Raw genomic sequence first — 24764 nt, 5'->3', positions numbered from 1 at the left:
CCCGTTCCTGCAGCCGGCCAGCCAGCCATTCATTCCCCCGTAGGACCAGCGCCGCGCGCGCCCAGGACCCGGCGGTGTCCGAGCGCCTCCCAAGACCACCCCAGCCAAGCCTACCCCGCGCACGCGCGATCTCGGGCGCGCACCGCCCTAGGGCCGCTCCCGGGCCCTCCGAGGACGCGCGTGCGCATGCCCGAGCCGGCGGCCTCTCGGCAAGCGCCGCGGCCGGGAAGGAAGGAGAGCGGCGCGCGCCCCGCTCGGCAGCTGCGGCTGCGGCTGGCTGGTGTGGGCGCTCACGTCAGGGCTGGCGGCGGAGGAGGAGGGAGCTCTTGGCGGAGAGCGAGCGAGCGAGCCAGCCATGAGGCAGCCCGGCAGGAAGCGAGAAAGAGTTGGGCGGAGGAGGGAGTTTTAGAGGCGCCGGCGCCCAGAACCTGCGCCTGCAGAGAGCGTGGCCGCCCGGGCTCCTCGCCTCCTCCGCGCGCGCTCCGCGCTCCGCGCTCCGCTTTCAGCACCAGGAGCGGAGGACAGTTCCCGACTGCCTGCAGTTGCCGACCTACCTGGAACCTTGGACCCGCACCCGGGGCTCCCCGCTGGAGCAACCCGCCTGCACGCCGCCTTCTCCCCCCTGCTTTTTGGGTGTGCAAGTCAACACCCGGGGAAAGCAGCCGGCGGCCTCCGGGAGCCCTGAAGAAGCTGAAGCAGAATGTACCAAGGACACATGCAGGTAAGACATTTCCCTGGAACTGCCAAAGAAATGTTGGGGGGCTAATTTGCAGAGCCAGGCGCTTCGTCAAGTTCCTGTGGTCCAGGGCTACCTGCACGCAATTCAACAAGTGAAGTGGTGCAGCCTAGACCTTGACATTTCTGCCCCGGGGGCCCTGGGCAAAAACTAGAGGCTTGTTTGGAGGTTGGGGGGCGGGATGGGGGGGCGGCGAGAAAGACCGGGGGAACTTGGCTCGGGCAACTTTGTTTTCTGTGCATTCCCTGAGCCTGTTTCTTTAAACAAGATCATGGAATGAATGCGAGCGGAAGAAACCTGGAGATGACCGTGTTTCCTTTGTAATCCTATTGATGCAACTCGGCATGTATGTCAGCTGAAGGACAAACAACCCTAGGGAAGACAAAGCTTCTGCTTTACCGTCGATAAAGGTGTCTCGACAACTAGAACACTTGGCCACTTTCGGATCTTGTTCAAGTAATAGTTTAAAAAAAAATCTGTGCTGTGTCCCCACCCCCAACTCCCTTTCAGAGAATAGGACTTGGTCTCCTGTCTCTGCAGACACAAAATATCTTGGGCGGCTGCATTTCAAACATATGTCCAAGAGATTCTAATGTTTTCTAGGGGAGGTGCTTCCTCTGCTTATTAATGCTCCTCTGAGCTAAGCCACTGCTTCTCTCTGATGCAAAAACACTCTACTCTCTTGGGTGAGATTACTTTAACCTTGACTCCAGTTCTCATTCACTTGGTTGGTGCGTGCTTCTGAAGGCAGGTATATGCGTTTGGGAAAGAAAGAAATTACGAACTAAGCTTCCTAAAGTCTGTGCTAAGCTCTTTCGCTGCTCCTAAGTAAATTAGTCATCAGGTTTGACGCTTGGGCTTCCTTTTCCGACCCAACACCGGTCAAATAACAGGCATCAATGTGGTGCCTCCATCCTAGTGTGTTACAAGACTACCGAGTAAATATTGCTTCATTATTTTTCAGAGCAATCGCAAACTGATAAGTAAATATGGTATTGTGTCCGTATGTCAGTATTATCCCATTTTGAATTTCCAAACCCGCGGAAAAATTCTTTGAGACACTAACTTACTTTTATAATATTCATGCCATATTCCCCAGTTTTGAAAGAATTATACATCAGCATTACCTAACTGCAAAAACCTTTCACATATTACTGACATCAAACTTTTTTGATAATGAATAATGATATTGATTTGTGACTAAATTAATTTCTAAATGATATATAATAAACACGATCTGTTATGTTTCTTCTTACGGTTATGCTCATTGAAACGTTTAATAACAAAGTAGTCGCTTACTGACTCGAAAAACTTAACAAAGGATCATTATTGTAGCCTTAGTTCATCTTCACCCAAGAACAATATGTACAATTTTGTGTATTGTCTATTTATTATCCAGATTCTCCACTAGAATAGAATGGGGTATTACCAAATAGTTAATCTTCAAACAGTGCATTCACACAAAATTCATGATTAACTAGATGGAAAATTTGCAAAAACTGTGTACACTAGTTTTTGTTTGGGAAATGTTCCTGTGTGTGAATTATTGAAGAAAAAAAATCTGCTACATTCTGACACCCAAAACAATGAGCTGAATCTTCTGAATATTTCGAGGAAGCATGTTCCTGAAATTTGAATTGTTTGCAATAAAGGCTGAAGGTTTCATTTAACATTAGAGGATAAAATGTAAGATTTTGCACATGATAAACTTAATGTATTCTTTTTGCCTGTGCATTGCTGTAATAGCAAATATGATGGCTTGCAGTAAAACTCACAAATCTTTGCTGCCAAGCCTCACTTGAAAACATTACTAAATAAAACCTGCAATCAATATGCTTGCCAAAATTCAGGAGTACAAATACTCTTTCCCCTCTATTTACTAGTGTCCATTAATATTATTCATTTAACTTTTCAGAATTAATCATTGAATGGCTATTGAATTATATGATCATCTAACCAGTTGGAAATCCCCCAAAACCCACCTTACAAAATTTTATTTCTCTCATCTTTTCTCATATTGTAATGTTCCATAATCTTTTCCAAAGACTATGTAGAGACTATAAAACAAAATCCTCATTGTGTTGTGTGTTTAGATATACTTCCTCATTAGAAATGGCATCATCATCCTATGTGTACCTGACTTTACGCACAAGTGAGAAGAAACACAACCCAAACATCTCAAACCACTTGTGATTAAGGCTCTGAATACATAGTGGTAAAATGGACTGTGGATGAGCAGATTTATTAATATTTCTGCCAACTTTGGAGTTTGTTTGAAATACTGGTATACTTGGCCAATACCTTGAAACATGAGTGAAACAGAAAATATTTGTAGTCATTTGCTTCAACTTCTAATTCTTCTCTTTGCTGTGTCCAAGAGATTTTAAAATAAAAATGCTTTGTAATAAGCAGTCTTAGTGGGGGAAGTGTTCACATAAATTCTTTGAAAATAGTCTAACTTAAAACTCCTGTTGTGCCTTTGTTTTATCATCTTAATAACTTTGTCAATAATAAAATTTACTTTATTATACATATGGATAATTTATCCAGTGTACCATAGGAATTCATTTTAGAAGCCACAAACCTTTAAGAACAGGCATTTGGGGGCCGGCAAGGTGGTGCTAGAGGTAAGGTGTCTGCCTTGCAAGCGCTAGCTAAGGAAGGACCGCAGTTTGATCCCCCAGCGTCCCATATGGCCCCCCAAAGCCAGGGGCAGTTTCTGAGCGCTTAGCCAGGAGTAACCCCTGAGCATCAAACGAGTGTGGCCCCAAAAGCCAAAAAAAAAAAAAAAAAAAAAAAAAAAGAACAGGCATTTAAAGACCCAGGGAGATGGTTCAAGAGCTAGAGCACATACTTCAAATGCAGAAGTTGAGGTCCAATACCTGACACTGCATGGTCGCAAGAACTGCCACTGTAGCTATATATATGTCTGTGTGTATATATATATATACATATATAGTTATATATACACATAGATATATAATATACATATATATAGAATATGAATATATAATTCAGTTTACTTTGTTAGTTTATTAAAAAAAAGTTGACATTTATAACAAATACTATGGCAGGGAGCATTTATATTTTGGTTTCTTAGTAAATATCACAGGCATATTCCTTAGGAGGAGGGCCCCAGAGTTCGGCTGTTTTCCAACTGCCTCACCTGTTATTCCAAAGGGAATTTATCACCCCAGCAACTTAAGCAAAGGTTTCGCTCCGGTGAATGTTTCAGATTTACGTTTTTGCCCTTTTTGATTAATGGTAATTAAATGTAGTTTGGCATCAATTCTATTCTATATTCCTAACAGATGGCTTGTGGTGTTAATCCCTCCAATACCTCTATTTGCTCTGTACTGTGATTCTTATTTATAATGAGCCTATGACTTGACAGTGACAATTATAGCAAGATAATTACATGTCTCTGAATATTTTCTTAACCAAACTTTTTTTTCCGGATGGCTTATGCAGCCAGTATGGTTTCATTTTTGAACTGAGATTTTTTTTTATTATTGTTAGGAAGCATACTTTACAGTTAATGTTTTTTGTTTAAAAATGTTATTTTAGATGACAAAAATCATAATTTTAACTGTCATTATAGGCATTCAAAAAAAGACTTTTTCTACTTATTGAAATGGGCTAAGAAATTATTCTACATGCTTGGCTTCACAAAACATTAAATAAAATTTGAATTACAAAGGTCATGTTTATTAATAGCTCTAAGCAACTTTTTAAATTATTCTCCCAAAGGGGTTTTGTGTTTTTATTTATTTATGATTTACTTAAGGTTTAAAAAAATTCTCCACAAAGAAGAACAGCTTGGATAACATAACTTATGTTAATGGGTTAAATCTGGCCTCTGAGTATTTCATATGGATTCACCAGAAACAAGGAACATAGGAAGGCAGTCCAAAAGTTTATAGAATGTTGTTTTTATTTTTAAATTGTTTAAACCCACCACGTTTTAGAATGTCATTTAACATCCACAAAAGTAGTTTGTTATAATTAAGAATCTAAGCAAAGCTATAAAATAAGTAATATTCTCGATGGATAAATGTCCAGCATTTCATTTCCTGTGATTGCACCATTTTTGATAACCCCATTGCTACAAAAATATATATGTAAGGCCAATATAACACACCTACACTGGTATTGCTTTTTCAGAGGAAAATCTTTGAAGATTAGTTTTTTGGGGGTGGGGACTCTTTTAAGAAGAGTGAGGCAAAAATGGACCCACGGCTGTGGTGGTTGTATTGTTTTGGTGGTTGTTTTGCTGCTCCCCCCATGCTTCCTTCAGGTTATACTTAGTTCTCCTTCTCCAAGTCTCCCAGCATAAAAATGACCATTAGTACAGAGGATTTATTGTCTGAACTTTTATTAACTAGAATTCTGTCAAAGCAAATTTGTGTTTCCATCAGTTTAGCTATTTAATCAGATGCTCAAATTATGACCTAACCTCTTAGCAAAATTCTAAAGTGTGTGCCTTCTCATCTGTTTACAAGCAAATCATGGTTGGTATAGAATAATGTTGAGTTTCCAACATTTAAAATTTATAATATATTGATAGGATATTAGAGAAATTTTATTAACCTGAAAATCTCATTCCCCAGCCATACATGCAAATAGTTTACAATTATACATTTACTGTAAGAATCACAATATGTTCTTCCTAGATTTTGTTTATGGTTTATGAACATTCTTTCTAAAAACATGTGTTTAAAAATATTCTAGCATGTGAATGTTTTGACTGTAAAATAAAGAATAAAAAAGGTTAAAACAGAACTTGTTAATTTTAAAATTCTGAGTCTCTAATGTTACCACTGCCAACCTAGGAAACATTAAGATGTGATGCATCACATAGTCAAAACGTCTGGCAAACGACATTTTTATACTGTTCATTGGGATCCCATGTTGCCAACACAGGCATACGGGAGAGCCATTTGAAGGTTTTATATTCTAGAGTTAACTATGATATATGTTTACAGAATTCCAGTGTGCATTTGCTACACTAAATGTGAAGGTAAACCTCAGCCTAATGCTTCCTTAGAAAAAACCCTAAGTTCAAGCTGCACATTCAGGGATATCTAAACATGCCATTAGAAATACACTGATAGGCAAAAGGGAATGCAGAGTTTCTAGATCATGCATCACCATTTTTATCATTAGAAATGTGTAAACTGAAAAAAACTCTTCTGGAACTACAGCACATTAGCCACTGTATTATGAATTGAAGATTGCATTGTTTTCAACAGTGCTTTCATCTCCACTTTACCTATATCTACTTTATATCACCAGGCCCTCCCCTTACCCAAGGTTACCAAATGAGAGATTTCTTTCCTTGGCATGCTAAGGAAGGTTTTTCTATATAATATGTTAGTATACAGATTACAAATATAAATGGGAAGGTTTTCTTTTGGTTAAATACAGAGACCTTGCTAAATTTTCAGAAGGCAGGGTATAGTATAGCACACTTTTATTATTGTCTTATAATATCATTTCTGACTGATTCTTGTAAATAGCTCTACACTACTTCTATTAAAATTCCATTAGATAAATAGCAAGTATCATCCTTCATGTGAAATTTTACTAAATTGATCATCCTCATGGTTTTATTTTTAAACAATTACTGTTAGAAATTGCACAGTTGAAAAATAACGAGCTTATTTAATGAGAAAGAAACTGTGTTTCTTCCATTTCATTCAGGAGTACACAGAGAACTCTGCCAGCAGCTCTAAAAATGTGGTGAACCTGAGTAAGAGGGAGATCATGCATTGCAGGAACATACACAACGTGACTTGGGTTTCACCGGCACGTAAGGCATACCTCTTACAAAAGATCAGAAACACTGAAAGTAGGTCTTGGTACATCAGTAACTTATTTTTCCAAACAGAATGCCATATGGTGATCTATGAATCATGGAAATTCCAAGAGCTGTGGGGCTGTTGTTATACCAGAAATCCACCTAGGAAGAAGCATTAATTCCTCTCCTACATACCATCATAAAATGTATGTAGTGAGGCCGGAGAGATACCATGAAGGTAAAGTGTTTGCCTTCTATGCAGAAGGATGGTGGTTTGAATCCTGGCATCCCACATGGTCTCCCGAGCCTGCCAGGAGCGATTTCTGAGCATAGAGCCAGGAGTAACCCCTGAGTACTGCCGAGTGTGACCCAAAAACCAAAAAAATAATAAATAAATAAATAAAATGTATGTAGTTTAATTTTTTTTATAAGAAACACACTTCGGACCAGAAAGATGGTACACAACGGATAGGGTGTTTACCTTGCACACAACCATCCAGGGTTTGTTCCTGATCACCACATATGATCCCCCAGGCACTTCCAGCACAGAAATTGGAGTAAGCCCTGAGCACGGATAGATGTGACCCAAAAAAGCACCAAACATGCTAAATCCACATTTAGCAGTTTTATGGGATTTCCAGCAACCATCAAGGTGATATTGGAGGAAATAATATGGTGCTATGGCTCAAGCTCAGGTCTTGAATACATTAGGGTTATATTGAACCATGAATGGATTATCATCCTGGCCCCAAATTCATGTACTTTTTGAGGTGACTATTATGATAGAAAAATTCATAACTGAAGAATTTGTATTTGGCATTAAGATAAAGGCTCTGTGGTGGAGCCCATGATTATTCTCTATCGATGTTTCATTAGGGGGCAAGGGAATGTAATTTTTATGTGTCATCTTAGGGGTTAAAACTGAAGGCCTGTTGTTAAGGGGGGCTGGTGTATGAGAACACCACCATGTCTTATAGCATACAAGCCCCAGTTCCAGGACAATTCTGTCAGGAAGTGAAAGTCATCAAAAAACTCTGTAAGAGAAATCACATACATACATACATACATACATACATACATACACACTCACATGGAATATGTGTTCATCTCTGTATGTTCTAACAAAAATAGTCCCAATGTATTGACCTTTAAAGAACCAAAATCCAACATTTCCAGAGGAGAGGGTCAGATCAAGATAATCTGATTACTTGATTGTATGAGCATAAGAATATTTAGCCTTCCTAGTATCATAATGCAAGTAATAAAATGTATAAAACCATGGAACCTCCTTAGGAAAATGAGAAAGTGAAACATAAATATTAGGAGAAGTTGAAGAAGCTTCCAGAACTGAAAAACATTTTTAGCCTTTCATGTGGATGTTAACTGCAGAATTCACACTGTAGTGAGGCTTTTGATCATGTGGGGATGTAACATTTAACTGGGCAGGTGATTACATATACATGAAAAATGGTGGAGTTTGTTAGAACTGCAGAATTGCAGGCCCTTCCTGAGTCTACTGAACTAAAATTTACAAGATACCTAGTGATTTATATATACATTAACATTTAGGAAGTATAATCTGAAAACTACCTGATATGTTGTACCGAGACCTTCACAGAATACTTGATTCTTGTGTAGTTTTCTTACACAGAAGGAGACATGATGAGTTCTGACAGATAAATGACAAACATAAACATAAATTTTCGTCCTTGGGTTGAAATTGTAATCTTACTATGATTTGTTGTAGTGTTTCCTGGAGAAACAATGATAAATATTAGGGTTGGGTGGACACAGAATTAGCTCAAATGCCTGGAGCACATGCTGTGCTTGTGACAGCTTTGATTTGGATCTCAGGTAGACTATGGTCCCTTGGACATCCCCAGGAGCAATTCCCAGAACTAAACTAGGAGCAACATGTTGACATGTGTAACATGTTGACATGTGTTGAGGAAAGTAAGGAGGGGGATAAGTCTATTATGTTCTACCTTAAAAATAATTCAAACATGAAGAACTATGTCCTCTTTTCATTAAATCTTTGCTTTTCCGAGACAGACAGCTCATTTCACCTAATTTTTTCATAATGACATTTCTAATATTTTAATGGCTTCATGAAAGCATGGCCTAAACAGAACAAACTGAACAAGATTTGATCAGACCAATTTCAAGCACTGTGGAATTATTTATCTCTTGGAACAGACGTCTACTCAGACAGCCTAAAAGTGCTGTTTGTGTTTTGAAACTAAAGTAATTGTTTTCTAAGTTATGATGTTTATGATATAATTATGATGTTTCTACTCTCTGAGTAATAATATAATAATAATCTTGGACCCATGTATGCTGATCAGAATATTCTGTTAGCAGATACTTGTTTCTATAATTATTACACTACTATTTGGTTTTGAAGTCATAGAATCCCACTTTATGGACTATTGAAAATATTTGATTCAACCATCTCATTTCATAGATGAGGAAATTGAGGTAAAAAAGTAAAAGACAGGGGACAGAGTGATAGCACAGTGATAGGGCATTTGCCTTGCATGTGCCTGACCCAGGACAGACATGCATTTGATCACCATCATCCCATATGATGCCCCAAGCCAGGAGTGATTTTTGATCACAGAGCCAGGAGTAGCCCCTGAGCGTCATCGGGCATGGCCCAAAACCAAAATAAATAAATAAATAAATAAATAAATAAATAAATAAATAAAGTAAAAGATGTGCTTAAAAATAATCTTATAAATTAACTTGTCTAGCTAATATTTGGATAAACTTCACCCCATGTAACTATTTCCATTAGATTATTATTCTTTATTTTTGAGGTTTATTACAATAAAAGTTAAAGTAATTATAACAATTGGGGTGTTTCTAAATATTCGGGTATTTGACATTTTATTACTAAAATTGATATATTTAAACATTTTAGTTTTAGGGTGACTAGTTGATACTTTTTATATAGCTTTTAGCAGTCATTTGCTGACAGTGCTTGCAAGTTTTGCATAATTTTGTACTTTAAATGTACCATAAGAAATTGCATAATTTCTTTTCTGTTTGTTTTGGTTTTGTTTGGGGGATAAACCAGAGATGCCCAGGGCTTACTCCTGGCTCTGCACTCAGGCAGGGATCACTCCTGGCAGTCTCTGGAACTATACAGGATTCTGAGGCTAGAACCTTGGCCAGCCATGCAAGGCAAGCACCCTACCCATTGTAGGGTATTATGTAACACCAAGAAGTTACATAGTTTTTTCCTAAAACCAATTTCCTAAAACTAAAACCAATTCTGGCTCGTTTAAACAGAAAGTTTCTTAAAAATATGTTTGGATAATTCATATGTTTAAAGGAATTGATAAAGAGAAAAATCACTATTTTTCCATGGTAATAAAAACTGATTTAAGTAAAATAGTCTATGAGAGGCCAGAATGATAGCACAATGGGTAGGGCATTTGCCTTGCACATGGCTTACCTGGGTTCAAATCCTGACATCCCGTATGGCCCCCGAGTCTGCAGAAGTGATTTTTAAGCACTCCTATTTCATTGTAGTACTATTCACAATAGCCAGCATCTGGAAATAACTCAGGTGTCCAACATCAAATGACTGGATAAAGAAATAATGTATGAGTTTAGATTGAAAACAGCAGATAGGGCATTTGCCTTGCATATAACAGACCCTAATTTATTCCCTGGCATCCCCTATGGTCCCCTGAGCCTGCCAGGAGTGATTTCTAAGTGTAAAGCTAGGAATAACCCCTGATCATTGCTGGGTGTGACCCAAATCATCCCTCTCCCCTCTCCTCCAAAAAAAGAAATTATGGAACATCTACACAAAGGACTGCTGCACAGCCACTAGGAAAATTAAGGCATAAAATGTGCTTATATTTTGATGGATATAGAGAGTGTCATGCTGAATGAAATGAGTCAAAGGGAGAGGGACAGATATAGAATGATCACACTTATTTGTGGGCCATAAAAGACAGTATGGTTATAATACTCAAAGACAATAAAATGAGGACCAGGAGGATTGGTCCATGGTAGGAAGCTTGCTGGAAGAAGGATGGATATGCAGGTAAGACAGAGAAGTTAAATTTTATTTGTATTAATTGTATAGCCTATAATTTTCTTTCCGTGTCCAAGATCTCAACTAGTCTCATTTATATTATAATTTATATCTTTAAATGATCATATAATTTATATATAAAGGATTATATTCACATATAAATAATTTATATCATATATAAATAATTTAATATAATATATACATTATTATATATAAATTATATATAACACTTAGTTGTCTTTTGAGTCTTATATTAATTTCTAACATCTAAATATTCTTGATTTTAATAACACTAATATTTTGAAAGGAAAACTTATTTTTAGGACATTCCTTAGTTTGGGTTTTTCTGAAGTTTTCTTATGATTAAATTTAGGTAGCGATGGGGCCAAGAGATAGTATAGTGGGTAGGACACTTGCCTTGCATGCAACTGTCCTGAGTTCAATCTATGACAATACTAATTGGAAATTATCATTATCAACAAGAACTGGGTGCTTTAAGGAAGTGATATGCATGACACTCCTTCAATAACAGTATTGCAAAGCACAATGCCTGGCAGGGAAAATGAAGAAAGAGAAGAAAAATGTCTGTCAAAGGAAGACTGGGGTGGAGTGAGAGGGAAACTGGGGACATTAGCAAGAATTGTGTGTTGGTGAAGGCATAGGTGTTGGAGCATTATATGAGTGAAACTGAATCATGAATAACTTTATAACTGTGTATCTCACAATGATTCAGTTATTTCTTTAGGCTGACTATTTAACTCTATCGCAATTGTGTATAAGCAACCACAGACAATATTTAAACAAATGCTACCATGTTTTAATAAAACTTTATTTCAAAGCAAACCCCAAAATAAGCAAAGAAACAGAGACAAACAAGAGAGATATGTATTGAAGGGAGAACATAGACTAGAAGCACATGTGAAAAGATTTCTTGACGTTCTGTTGGGATCACCCATTCCTCTTTGGTAGGTCATATATCTTTTAAGACACACGCTTCCTTTACTTTTGTCTCTTTATCCCTGTCTCTTTTTACATTATTTCTCAATTTCCTCCTCTTTATCCCATCCTCCTATCTTCTCTGCTTTTCTTAGAACTGGAGGTTATAATTAAATAGAAAGTAGTATATTAGTTATATTATCAACCCAAAATGATTTTTAATGTCATATAATAGTACATTTGTATTATCTAATTTAACTTTTGGGAAGACTCAAATTGCCGTCAATTGTGTATAATTCTAACTTAGTGGCTCTTAAACATCAAGCAGCAGATGGTGAAAAGTAGAGTAGATTTTTAGTTGCTGCTAGATAGCAATCCTTGTGTCTTTTTGCTTACCAAAAGAGTTATCTATGGAGAAAAAGACAAAAGGGGGGTCAGAGTAATGGCACAGAGGTAGGGTGTTTGCCTTGCACCTGGTAAACTCAGGACGGAACCAGGTTCAATCCCTAGCATCTCATATGGTCCCCCAAGCCTGCCAGGAGCAATTTCTGAGTGCAGAGCCAAGAGTAACTCCTGAGAGCTTCCGGTGTGCCCCCCAATAAAGAGTTATCTTTGAATTCTGAGTGTATTGGAATTCTGTTATTCTTTAGCTTTATGGCAAAGGGCAAGTTAACTTACTTAGGTCTCAGTTTTATCATTATTATTATATGAGGAGGAGAATTTCTCCTATGATTGCACAAAATGTGCAATAGATTGATAGGGCTAAATGAAATGTCAAATATTGTAGTAAAGTACATTTGTATTGAATACTCAGCGGCTCTTCGAACTCAGGTCCTCAGCTCACGATGAGAGTAGCAAACAGGTACACCTACCAAACTCAGACCAAGGAAATGTCATCCCCAGAGTTGACCCTAGAAACAAGGAACATCAGAGCTTTTACTTTTCACACCCCAGCCTTAGCACTTATTTTCGCTCCAGCCTCTGCGGCTGCTACTGACCATGAAAAATGAAGGAACTTTGATCCCTCACTGCCAGTATGAATGCTCATTCGTGAATTTCTCTGTGTACCCAAATTCAAGTCAGATTGGGGACATATGTAGCTAGTTGAACTGATACCCTATACTTCCAATACCCAGTCTGCCAGTGTGATTAGGTACAGGATTTATATATATATATATATATATATATATATATATATATATATATATATATATATATATATTTTTTTTTTTCAGGATAATTGAAAAAGGACATATCTGCTTACCATCAAAATTGCAAAACTGGAAAATTTTATTCCCCATAAATGTTTATATTCAGGAAAAGCATATTATTTTTACTTTATTTTATTTTAATAGCTGCTACCACCAGCACTGATCAGCAACCACCAGGGCTACATCCAGAAGTGCCCAGTGAACATGCAGCATTGGGCCTTACATGTGCCAAACATGAACTCTGCAACTGGAACTATCTACTCATCCCTGGGACAGCTTAGTAAAAGTCATGTCAAATATTCTATGCTATAGACATTGCTAAGAAGTAAATAGACTCAGCTTTCTGTCTTGAGTAGAGTCAATCCTTAATTGATGTATGAGTTAAAATGGAAATAATTTTATGCCCTGTACTTATTTGCTGCTCTCTGCCATTAAATAGAGACTTTTAGGATAATATTGTTAGTGGTTAATTAAATCAAGCAACAAAGAAGAAGAATACTGACCCCTCTCTCATTCATCAATGTTCATCTATTGCTCACTCCGAATCATTTTGAGAAATTGGAAAGAACCCTGTGCAGTTCAGTAATTAATTAGGGAATTAAAACACATATCATGTACTTTAGTGATAAGAACATCTTTTCCATACATAAACAGGAATTTAATAGGGGAAAGAAACTGGCTACATTATTGGTTAATACTCACACAAAGAAAGATTATAAAGAAGAGGCCCAATGATTTGAATCATTAATATTGATATGCCGTCTATATATAAGTCTTTAGGAAGATTTATGTAAGACAAAAAGAAGCTTGGGGCAAGATTAAATTAAAATAGAATCTTGGAAATATAAAAGTCTTTAGTGTTCACACCACACAAATATATCATTTTACATAGGAGGAAATTGAGGGCTAGGTCTGATGGCTCATACTTCTGGAATTCATTGTCTCTTCTCAAAATAGAAATAGAAATCAAGCTGAAAGACTATATTGCATATATTATATCTTCCTTAAAAGACGACCACATGTCCATAGACATAGCACAGTGGGTAAGACATTTACCTTGCAAGCTGTTATTTTGGCAGCACTACATATGGTCTTCGCAGCAATGCTAGGAGTGATTCTTGAGCTCAGAACTAGGATTAATTTCTGAGCACCCACAGTTGTGGCCCCCAAAAGAGCAAAACAGTAGTTCCTCAAAAATAAGAAACTATGAAAGCATACTAGTCAAAGTGTCCTCTCTCAGATCAGGTAGCCTCAAGTTCAAATCCTGGTTTCACCATACATTATTTTTGTGGTCCTGTTCTAATAATTTAGTTCTTGCTAAGCTTTACTTCCCCCATTTGTACCAGGGAGCTAATATGTGTGCTAGTACATTGTGATGACTTGGTAAAGATTAGCTCTTAAGATTTTAAAGCTTTTAAAAATTAGCAAAGAATTTCACATACGTTATGTTTAAAAAATATTTAATGTTAACAGTGCCTGTTGTATTTGGTTGTTCACAGTAGTGAGAGATATTTCTTTTTCTTTTCTCACAGTTTTAGAATCATTTTTAATTTCCTCATCCTCCTAATCATGCCTTCTATACACTGAATTTGTATTAAGCTTTTAATACATATTCAAAATATTGTGTCCTCAGTTAGTCTACTCTGAATATACTTCTCCACCTCTCTTCCAAATACACAAAATAAAAATTTAGGAATATCTTTCTTAGTATTCCTTTGTACTCTATATATCTTGCTAAAAAACAATTACCATACAGCTATGTCAGTCATCTCAACTACTTGTAAGTCCATCTGTAATAATAATTATTGTCATGTTTTAGATACTTGAAGAATAGAAATACATTATTAAAATAGTATTTGTTAAATTTATTGCATTGGCGATTGCCTGGAGAGGAGAATGAATGAATGAATGAATGAATGGGGAGAAGAAGTACTCAGAAGATATTCTTAACCTCATGACTGAGGATTTCACATTTCAGTTGCTAATGCCATTCTAATATTAAAATATTCCTAACCTCAAGTCTGATTTTTCCCATGAGTTTCAGGGGGGACTATATATCAGCTGAAGTTTCTACACACTTGAAAATGAATCAATTATAAGAAAAGTTTATGGGGCCGGCGAGGTGGCGCTAGAGGTAAGGTGTCTGCCTTGCAAGCGCTAGCCAAGGAAGGACCGTGGTTCAATCCCCCAGTGTTCCATATGGTCCCCCCAAGACAGGGGCAATTTCTGAGGGCTTAGCCAGGAGTAACCCCTGAGCATCAAATGGGTGTGGCCTGAAAAACAAAAAAAAATAGAAAATTTTATAAGACTTAAAATTAGATTGCCATTATGATTAACCAACACTCCACTGTCACAATAGTCTACAACATCATATAATACATCTAAATTCTCAAAAGCCTAAGAGTAGTCTGGGATTGCACATTCAGAGATATAATATATTCTTATTAATGTCTATATTCATTTGGAATTAGAATTGATGTCTCAAAGATTCTAGATAGCTCCTTACTTTATTAGCCAGTTGTCAATAATGTTAAAATAGATAATAGTGTCAAAATACAACCCTTTACATGATTGAAATAGAATGTCATGATTAGAACTGCCTTAACAGTGTGCCCTTTGCTTATGTTGAGTTGTAATGGTTGCTTACATCTCCATGCATGCGCACATATACTCTCTCTCTTTCTCTCTCTCTCTCCTCTCACTCACTCTTTTCCAAAGGAAGGATCTGCACTCATAATGGTCAACCAGTGGACTTGTCTGTTGTCAAAGCTTTTATGCTTATAGTGAACTTCCTTCTCACCAATTCCACAATTTCTCTGAATTATGTACCTGAAATGTAAAAGAGATACATATAGAAAGTTAAAGATTCCAAAAATTGGGTGAAATTTTTCTAATAAGGGGGAAAGGCTAGGCCAGTGACAGGACCCTCCTTTTGGAAAATTACAAAATTGGGTCCTCTCTTTTAGGGTGGACCTAAAACACAAACTCTGATTCCCCTTTAATACAGTATCCTACATCCAAGCATATGATTTAGCAAGTGAATAAAGGGTTAGGTGTTGACCTGATGTTTGCTTCTCAGCATCCCCTCTCTGCACTCTGCACAACCTCTGCACAACTGCATGGATAACTTTAAAAGGGCTGTGGTGCGAGTGAACATGGAAGTAAATAGTTTTATACCAAATATATTTAAACACAGATTATATATGTATTTGCTAAGGTTTTCAGATAAAATGGTTGGGTTAAAGGATTGTGATTTTCCTTCTAGTTTTAGAATTTTATTATTATCATGCTCTTAATTAGTGATCCAATACATTTCTGACTCTTTAGTCATATTTTCCCAGTTTACTAATAACCATAGTATGGAAAATAAATTTACAGCTTTCCTAACATCAGGATACTTGTTATTTCTTAGGAAATCTAAGGTTAATGTACAGTTAGTCTAAGAATATGTATCCTGGGAGGATCCTATTGTACTTATATTTCTGTAGTTCAAATAAAAAAAGATAATTGTCTATGAAATTATCCCAATAAGACATAACTACAGACTATGATAGAATACACCTTTGCCAGAGTTGTTATATTTTTATGCGAGGCTCATGAACATTAAACTTTAGACTGCTTCAGTGGGGATGGCAAAAGATAGATAATTTATCTTGGTGATAAAGACAATGCAGCAAACTGGGTTTCACTGCCTTACCCCAAAATTATCTGTGATGTAAGTTGAAAATTGATTTCCAAGATTTGGATCTTCTGTTGTTTATTCTATTGCTGATCCCTCATAGCAGACCTAAGCCACTCTTCCTCTCACTGCTTCGGGTATTACAAAATGATGCAACTAACAGGGACAAATAGGATTTTGCAGGTTTTCTGAAACATTTTGTGGCTTTCGAGGGCAAAATTTCTTATGCATTCTTCCTATCCCACAAGACTGATCCTAAATTCATTCAGCCTTATTCATTCTCTGAACCAATATTTGTACATATTAGCTTAGCTCCTGAGAGTATCATAAGGTGATGGGATGGGTGAACTGATGCACTCTCCTAGCAGAATGCAAAGCAACTATGAAATTGCTACCTTCCCAGAGATTCAGTTCAATAGGGTTTTTCCAGACCAGAATCCTAGTGAAGAGTCACTGTGTTGAATGTATAGAAGCAAAATCTTCCATTAAGTGTATCCCCCCCAAGTCTTCATTTTTTGACCTTTACATTTTATATTATATTTTGCTTATAAAACATTAAAAGTAGTGATATAGTCAACCAAGTATTTTGTTTTATTTTAATACTATACATTCTTTTGAGCTTCTAAGATACCTAACATAAGTGTTGAAAATTTAGTCACCACCTTCTGAGGAACTTTCCTAATTTCTTATTCCCTTATGATCCATTTCTTTTCAGCAAAAGAGTAAATGCTAGGTCATTTCAAAGAAATCAAAACTAGATTTGGATTCCTGTAAAAGAAATATGCATAGGTCTTATAAATCTCAGTTGATATTAAGCTGAATACTTAAATGGAGCCAATGTTCCCTGATTATTTAAAAATTATTTAAAACTTTTCATTATTTTAAAATGGAAGGTGAAGAGTAATACTGTTAAAGTCATAATATGATCATTTTTAAGCAGCTAACCCAATGTAAAATTAAAAGTACTAAAATAAAATGTTTTCTCAGTTGCTTTTGCTAAAACTAATTTTGAAAGGATTAATTTATAATACATTCATGTGATTATATCTTGGTTTCAGAATAAAAGGTAATAGCATAATGTTCTATGTTATGTCAAGGAAGTATTAATCTAATTCTCTAAGAGCTGTATTACAAGTGTTCTGCACTAGTTTGCCAAAGATTGTTATTATTATATCTATAGCTTTTACTGTACATAATTCTGTCTTTCAAAATAGTTTTTCAGTGGACAAGATTGCCTGTTTGCAGTGGGAAAAAGGTTAAAGTTAAAATACATCAGCTGAAAACATATTAAGACAATTCTTAGTTCTTCTGAACTAAAGGCTAGTGTCAGTAACTGATCAACTCTACCTGATCCAACATCTTCAAAACTGGGCTCAAAATTAATAATATAAACCTACATAAAATGTTTCTTTTGTTTCCCTGGGTTGTTTAAAATAGCACCACCACTTACACAGTTACTTAAGTCAGAAAACTGGCACTAAAGTTTTTTTTTCACTTATCTACTTCTCTTTCTACCTTAGACCCCAAATCAGATAAAGTTCTTTAACACATATTGTCTAATCCACATCTGCTTTTCCTTGACTCTTGACCCTCATAACCCCATCTTATCAGTTTATCATGTTTGCTAAGGAGTCATACTAGCTGCCCAACTGTTCCACAGAAAACTTACCATCCTCTTTGCTATAGCATCTATTTGGTCATACCACTCTTTTACTTAAAATACTTTCAATATACACTACCATCTAAAAGTGTCTTTTTAGGAGCAATCTTTTCTAGAATACTTGCTAACAACACAAGTTTTTGGATCATTCTACAGCCCTATTGAATCAGGCATCAGGAAGATACAGGCTGAGACTCTTTAACACTCTGCATTTGGATTTAGTGTCCACTCAAACATGTATAAGACCATTGTCTTCAAGAATAATACATGATATCTAAGGCTCATTTCTCTGTCTTCCCATAACAACTTCTTCAGCCTTGCTGGATTTTGGTGCTTCCACCATTAGACCTGTGCTTCTGTGCCTCTTGTCTTTGCTAATGGTGATCTCTCTGACTAGAACACCAGCTTCTATCAATGCCTGACTAATATTTATATTCTCTTCAAAACTCAATTAAATGACTATTTCTCTCAAGGAGCCTTCCCTGAGTCTCCCAGGCTGGCTAGACATGCAGATACAGTAGTGCCTCAGCTCAGCTCACTTTGTTCTAATGTAATAATTTCTTTTGACTTTGTGGAGTTCATTTTTTCAACATACATGATGGGATAATTCATGAAGCATTAAACTAATGAATCTTTTCAATAACCTTCATTAAAACATTTTTCTTTAAGCATTAAAAATTCCATAAAACAGTATAGATTGAGCTGTTTACCTGGGTATTTTGAAAGATGGAATTAAACTATGAATGAGGATGATTTTCTTTCAAAAATTAATCCCTGAGCAATTCATTTAAATTCTTGTTTGATTAATTTTTCAAAACTTAAGAGAATATGTATCAGTAGTTAAAAAAATTGATTTAAGACTTCTTTCTGTCATCATAGGTGTATAAAAATCACTCTATGAGTCCCTGTTTTATCATTTAGAAAATAATTTAATATTGTCTTCCCTAAAGACTGTTGTTTTATTATTTAATGTTTTCTTCTCTCAGTACTGTTTATTATAATTTTAAATTATACTTTAATAAATTTATATTTAGAGAATTTATTTGCTACAATATAAAAAAAACAATTTCAATAATTCTTTTTTTGGCTTTTGGGTCGTAGCTGGCAGCACTCTGGGGTTACTCTTGGGTCCATGCTCAGAAATCGCTCCTGGCAGGCTCATGAGACCATATGGGATGCCGGGATTCAAATCACCGTCATTCTGCATGCAAGGCAAATGGCCTGCTTCATTGACATCTCTTCAGCCCCAATAAATTATTTCTAAACTATAACATAACCATCAAACAAAATTTTCTTGGCAAGAGAAACATGGGCTAACATTAAAAGACAGCTAACTGAGTGAGTGAAAATATTTGCATACCACATATAAGATAATGGTTTGATATATAGGATATGCAAAGTACTCACAAAGAGTAACTTCAAAGGACATAAAAACCCAAATGGTGTTAGGGAATGAATAGACATTTCTTTGAGAAAGGCCAACAGATGGCCAACAGGCACATGAAAAAAAAAAAGCTCATTAACACTTACCATTAGGGAAACCCAAATCAAAACAACAATCTGATATCATCTTACACAAGTGAGGTTGGCACATATCAAAAATACTGGGAACAATTTGTATTGGCAGGGAAGTGGAGAGAAAAGAACTCTCATTTACTGTTGTTTCGATCTATTCTATGAAAAACAGTGTGGAGGGTTCTCAATAAACTTAGAATTCATCTGCCATATGACCCAGCAATCCCACTTTTGGGTATCTATCCCCAGGACAGAAAAACTCAGATCCAAATAAATGTATGCACACCACTATTCAACGCAGTACTAAGTTGAGTGCTTGGAATCAAGCAAGCACTTGGAATGAACCTAGATGTCCAACAAGAGACAAGTGCATTGTGAAGATGTGGTACATATATAAAATGGAATATTACGTAGCTATAAGGAATGATTCAATCATGCAATTTGCTAAAACATGAATGAAATCGGAAGATATTGTGTTAAATGAAATAAGACAGAAGGATAAATGCAGAATGATATCACTTATATGTCATATTAAGAATAACTGAATGAAGAAATGCAATGGTTTGGTCATTGTCTTGAATACTCTTGGCCCCAGTGAGGAGAAGGAAAGAAACTGAGTGGAGGAGGAGAAATACAAATATGAAAGGATGGGGGCCAGAGGCCAAGTGGTTTCAGATGTATTAGTGGTGTTAAAAAAAGAATGGAATTAAATATCCAAGCCAAAATCAACAACAATGAAATAATGAGACCCAAACTTTAAAACTTAAAATGGGCCTATTATGCTGGCAGTCTGGAGGCAGACGTGGTGGCATGATATATACTCTGGGAACATTATTGGAGGGAGGTCGACACTAGTGATGGGATTGGCCCTGATACATTGTATGTCTGAAACCCAACTACGGAGAACTCTAAATCACAGTTTCAGTAAAATATTTTAAAACACTAAAAAATATAAATCTAATATAAATCTTAAAAAACTATGCAGGAAAAACTTGATCCATCTTGTCTTGAGCATATAACCAGCGTTATATTCACTGCACTTTTATCTCGTTAGTTGTCATATTGTGTCACATAATCTAGATTTTTTATCAGTTAATTATATTATTTGATTATTATCAAAAATAATAATTAGCTGTTGTTAAGCCCACGTATTATTTTAAGGACAGTTATACTTTACTTAGGCTTTTCAAAGATATGAATAAAATTTTGGACTGAGACCATGATAATATGGTTATAGTGCTCACTGTTTCTATGACCTTGTGCAAGTTTCTTACCCTCTGTGAGCATCTCACAGTAGATAATGACATGGCAATAAATCATAGGAACATCTAATTTCTTGATTTCTGTCACGAAGTATACATATGTGTTGCCAATCTTTAACACTGGGTTCTCTGTATTAGGAATATCCCTTATATAATTGACAGGGGAGGGCAGAAAAAGGATTGTTCACAGTTCCAATTAATAAAACATTCACATTAAAATATAAATTAGTACTTTCCCTTTTAAAAAGTTCTACAGTAACATCCTCATAATGGAAATTATAATAATGAAATAAGTCAATACAAGGGGAAATATTTTTGTTTTATCTATTTCCTCACTGAATGCCCTCCCTGCAGATGTAGCTATTGATGCACTACTCCTGGACAGCTGTGTCGGATTTGAGAGAATTTAGAAAGAAATAGAGTGGGGAATATGCTAGTAAGAAAAAAATGGGGTGTTAGACCATGAAAATCCTTATTTGCCTTCAATTGGCAAAATTGCCTTTTTGAAAATTTAAAATACATTGGTTTTATAACTCAAAAGAAGAGGTCTTTCTATAAAAGAATACATTAACCAGAACCAGGGACTCATATTTTTTTTTATTTTTGGGTCACACCCGGCAGCACTCACTTTTTTTAATTTTTATTTATTTACTTTGGGGGGGGGCACACCCGGTGACACTCAGAAGTTACTCCTAGCTATGCACTCAGAAATCGCTCCTTGCTTCGGGGACCATATGGAAAGGGGGGGTTGGAAGTGGGGTGATGGATGTAACCGCGGCAGTCCTGGATCAGCCACGTGCAAGGCCAATGTCCTACCGCTGTGCCATTCCCCACAGAGACTCACTTTTTATATAAAAATCTTACATTTAATATCTCAGGGAAATGAATTATTTTATTAAATGTATATATGTTAAGTATATCAAATATGTATCAAATAGTTTTTCACATATTTGTTTAGTAAGTATGACTATACAAGTAAATCCTGATTTATTTAAAATCTGAAGACTAAGAGACTTGTAATTAAAATTCTGAATTTTGTTCCTGACTCTGACTGTGAATAGTCTTAAATAGCCTATTTAATCCTATTAAGAGTCTGTTTAATGCTACCTAATTTAGTAATGGAAAAGGATATTGGTTGCTTCTTCCCTTCTCATCGTCTCTTGCACTCAATTTAAGTAGACTCCAGTAGAACTAGAAGAAATGACTTTCTACATATTGACCATTTGTGCCTGATTATACATTCTAGTTGGTGTCACTAATTTCTGTGACTCCAAAATGCTCTTACTGGAGCTTCCAGACACTCCAACCACATTGTTCTGGATCACAGTGAAAAAACCTCAAACATCATGAGCCAACTGAATCCACAGTGATCTCCAAGAACATCTAGAGCCAGGGGGAGCCCTTTGAGAGGCACTGCTAGTGGATGTCACTAGAAGAACAGGCAGGTATGAATGGCAGACTTGTTGATGTCAGTCTTAATGTGAATTCATGTATTGCTCTTCCAAGCAGCAACACATATTTTACTACCATGAGTAAACAGAAGCTCTTCTCCTCCTCCTTCCTAAAAACAAACCAAAGGCAGCTTCGGAAATACTTGAATGGTTACAAATATTTGCATTGTCTTTAACCTAACTTTTACTTAAAGAGTGCAAACACAAAATACATGCTCTGATTTATATCATGCTTTATGATACCATTGTCAAGTTAGAAAATACATTATATCACTAAAAGTTAAAGGGCTTTTCTGCCAATTGCCTATGACAACTGGTTAATGATAAAGCCAGGATTATCCTTATAATACGACTTAGAATTATTTCCTTTAGAATATACACTGGCCAGAAGAGTTTCAGACCATTTGACTGCAAGGTCTACACCAATCTTCTAAATGATGAACAACTCTACAACTAAAATAATTCTTGTGGCAGTGAATATATATATACACATACATATATGTTTTGTTTCTATCTGAGGAGTATGATAGACACAAGAGCAGAATAACATCTTTATGGAAAAGGACATGTTCATATAATGTATATATATTCTATATAATGCTTGACACACTATGCAACCTTATTAAATTTAAATCACTGGAATCCAATTTATTTTCTGGCCACACTCCCAGGAAAGCTTATCTGATTTCCAAACTGTGGGTGCTAAAATAAAATCTGAGAAACACAGGGCAGAATAAGAAATAGATCTGTTCAGCGTATCTGATATCCACCCACCCTGATTCCTCACATTTTATCATACTTTTTCTTTACTTTGCCCCTGATCCCTTTCTCTATGCCTTTTCAAAAATGTGAAGATCCTTGTTGAAAGAGGTTCTCATTCATTCACTCATTCATGATCAGATATTTGAATCATTTTTCTTCTCAAAAACCAAGTTTTATGGTAATTCCTGTCATTAGGGAAATTAAATTTTATTTTAAAAGAGAAGAAAGCATATATGAAAATAATCTTTAAGCAATTTAAGAATTAGATTTCTGCTCTGTTTATTCCTAACTGCGCTCAAGGGTTAGCTCTAGAAGGGCCCAGGAGACTATATATGTGGTACAGAGACAAAACCTGGGTCAGCTGCATGAAAGACAAATATATTCTTACCTGCTGTATTCTCTCTCTAGCCCCAGAAATTTAAGAATTTGTACAAGGTAGATAATTAAATGTAAATATATGAAAAGTAACATTTTATGAGATCAAATATTTAAATGTACATGGAAAATGAGCAATCAAAATATGGCAGTGATCATGACAGGATAACTAATCTTATAATTATTTTAGAAGTATAAATAAAATAATATTCTGTTTATAATCTATAAGAAAAATGTTATGGTTTGAGAGACAATTGCTAGACCAAATATGCAAAAAAAATCCTATGTTGATAAAAGCAGCTTTTCACATACTTCAAAGTGATGACAACTTTAAAATATATATTCAGGAATATCAATCAGAGACTTGTAATATGTATTTCATATATTCTTTTCTTCAGTGATGCTTCATAGCTTAAATGTCCCTTTCTCAAAGTAGTAGAAAGAAAATGATAAAAATTACTGTCATCTGGGAATAGGTAAGCATTTAGGTATGCTAAACTGCCATTTCAAGTCACTTATAAATTAAATATTTAATAGAACCATAGTTCTTCCCATTTCCCTCAGACCCAGAAAATTAGTCTCAAGTCTGTAAATGGATTTTTTCCTTTTCATGATGACATAGCAGTTTGCCCATGAGAGAATCTTTCAGAGTAGTTATATCCAGTATAAAATTTCACTATGGAACTATAACTTCATATAAATATATTACTTATTAATGAAAATTATCCACTATCTTCACAACAAAAAGGTTAGTGATAAAATTGCAGGTTAAATATTTGGTTTTGTGATTCAGTAATGTTCTTATCTTCAGGACTCCAATGAATATAAATGTATTTATTAAGAAAATAAACAACCCAAATGATAAGTGCAACATTATTTATGTGTATCTAAAATGTTCAGACACTGATCCAAATAAATTAGCTGAAGTAATAAATGCATTAGTAGCATTTGGGAATAATGATTTTCAACTATAGCATTTAGATCCAAACTGATAAAAATTCATCAGGGTTGCTCCGTCTGAGCCCTTGGAAATTCTGTATCTTTTCATTTGTAGGTGAAGGTCAAGGCCAGGTGTTTGAGAATACATCATTTCTTGAGCTAATTGGTGACATATATTTACCTCTTTTGAGTGAGAAGTGAGAAAGAATTTTATATTATACTAATCTCCAGGCAGGCAATCCAACCAAGTATATTCAAGGACAAACTAAACAATAAAATTAAAGGTCACTTGGGGATAGGCATTCTGTGTTAGCAACTAGTGACTCTAAGCTATTTGAAATGAGAAATTTCTTATAGACGAGAGCAGGGTCTTAAGTATTCATTTAG

At 35.9% G+C, this 24764-nt stretch overlaps 1 protein-coding gene across 4 annotated transcripts in view; it reads left to right on the top strand.

Moving 5' to 3' along the window:
- Positions 1-315: 315 nt before the first annotated feature.
- Positions 316-24764, top strand: part of PEX5L (peroxisomal biogenesis factor 5 like) — a 250961-nt gene continuing 226512 nt past the window's right edge. For all 4 annotated transcript variants that reach the window (XM_049775845.1, XM_049775842.1, XM_049775843.1 and 1 more), the window contains exon 1: positions 316-721. In XM_049775845.1, the coding sequence (XP_049631802.1) occupies positions 701-721 (21 nt within the window). In that variant the 5' untranslated portion in view covers positions 316-700. The remainder of the gene's footprint in view (positions 722-24764) is intronic.

Source organism: Suncus etruscus, chromosome 6 (assembly GCF_024139225.1).
Source record: "Suncus etruscus isolate mSunEtr1 chromosome 6, mSunEtr1.pri.cur, whole genome shotgun sequence".
Lineage (NCBI taxonomy): Eukaryota > Metazoa > Chordata > Mammalia > Eulipotyphla > Soricidae > Suncus > Suncus etruscus.
This window is presented reverse-complemented; position numbering and strand designations above follow the sequence as displayed.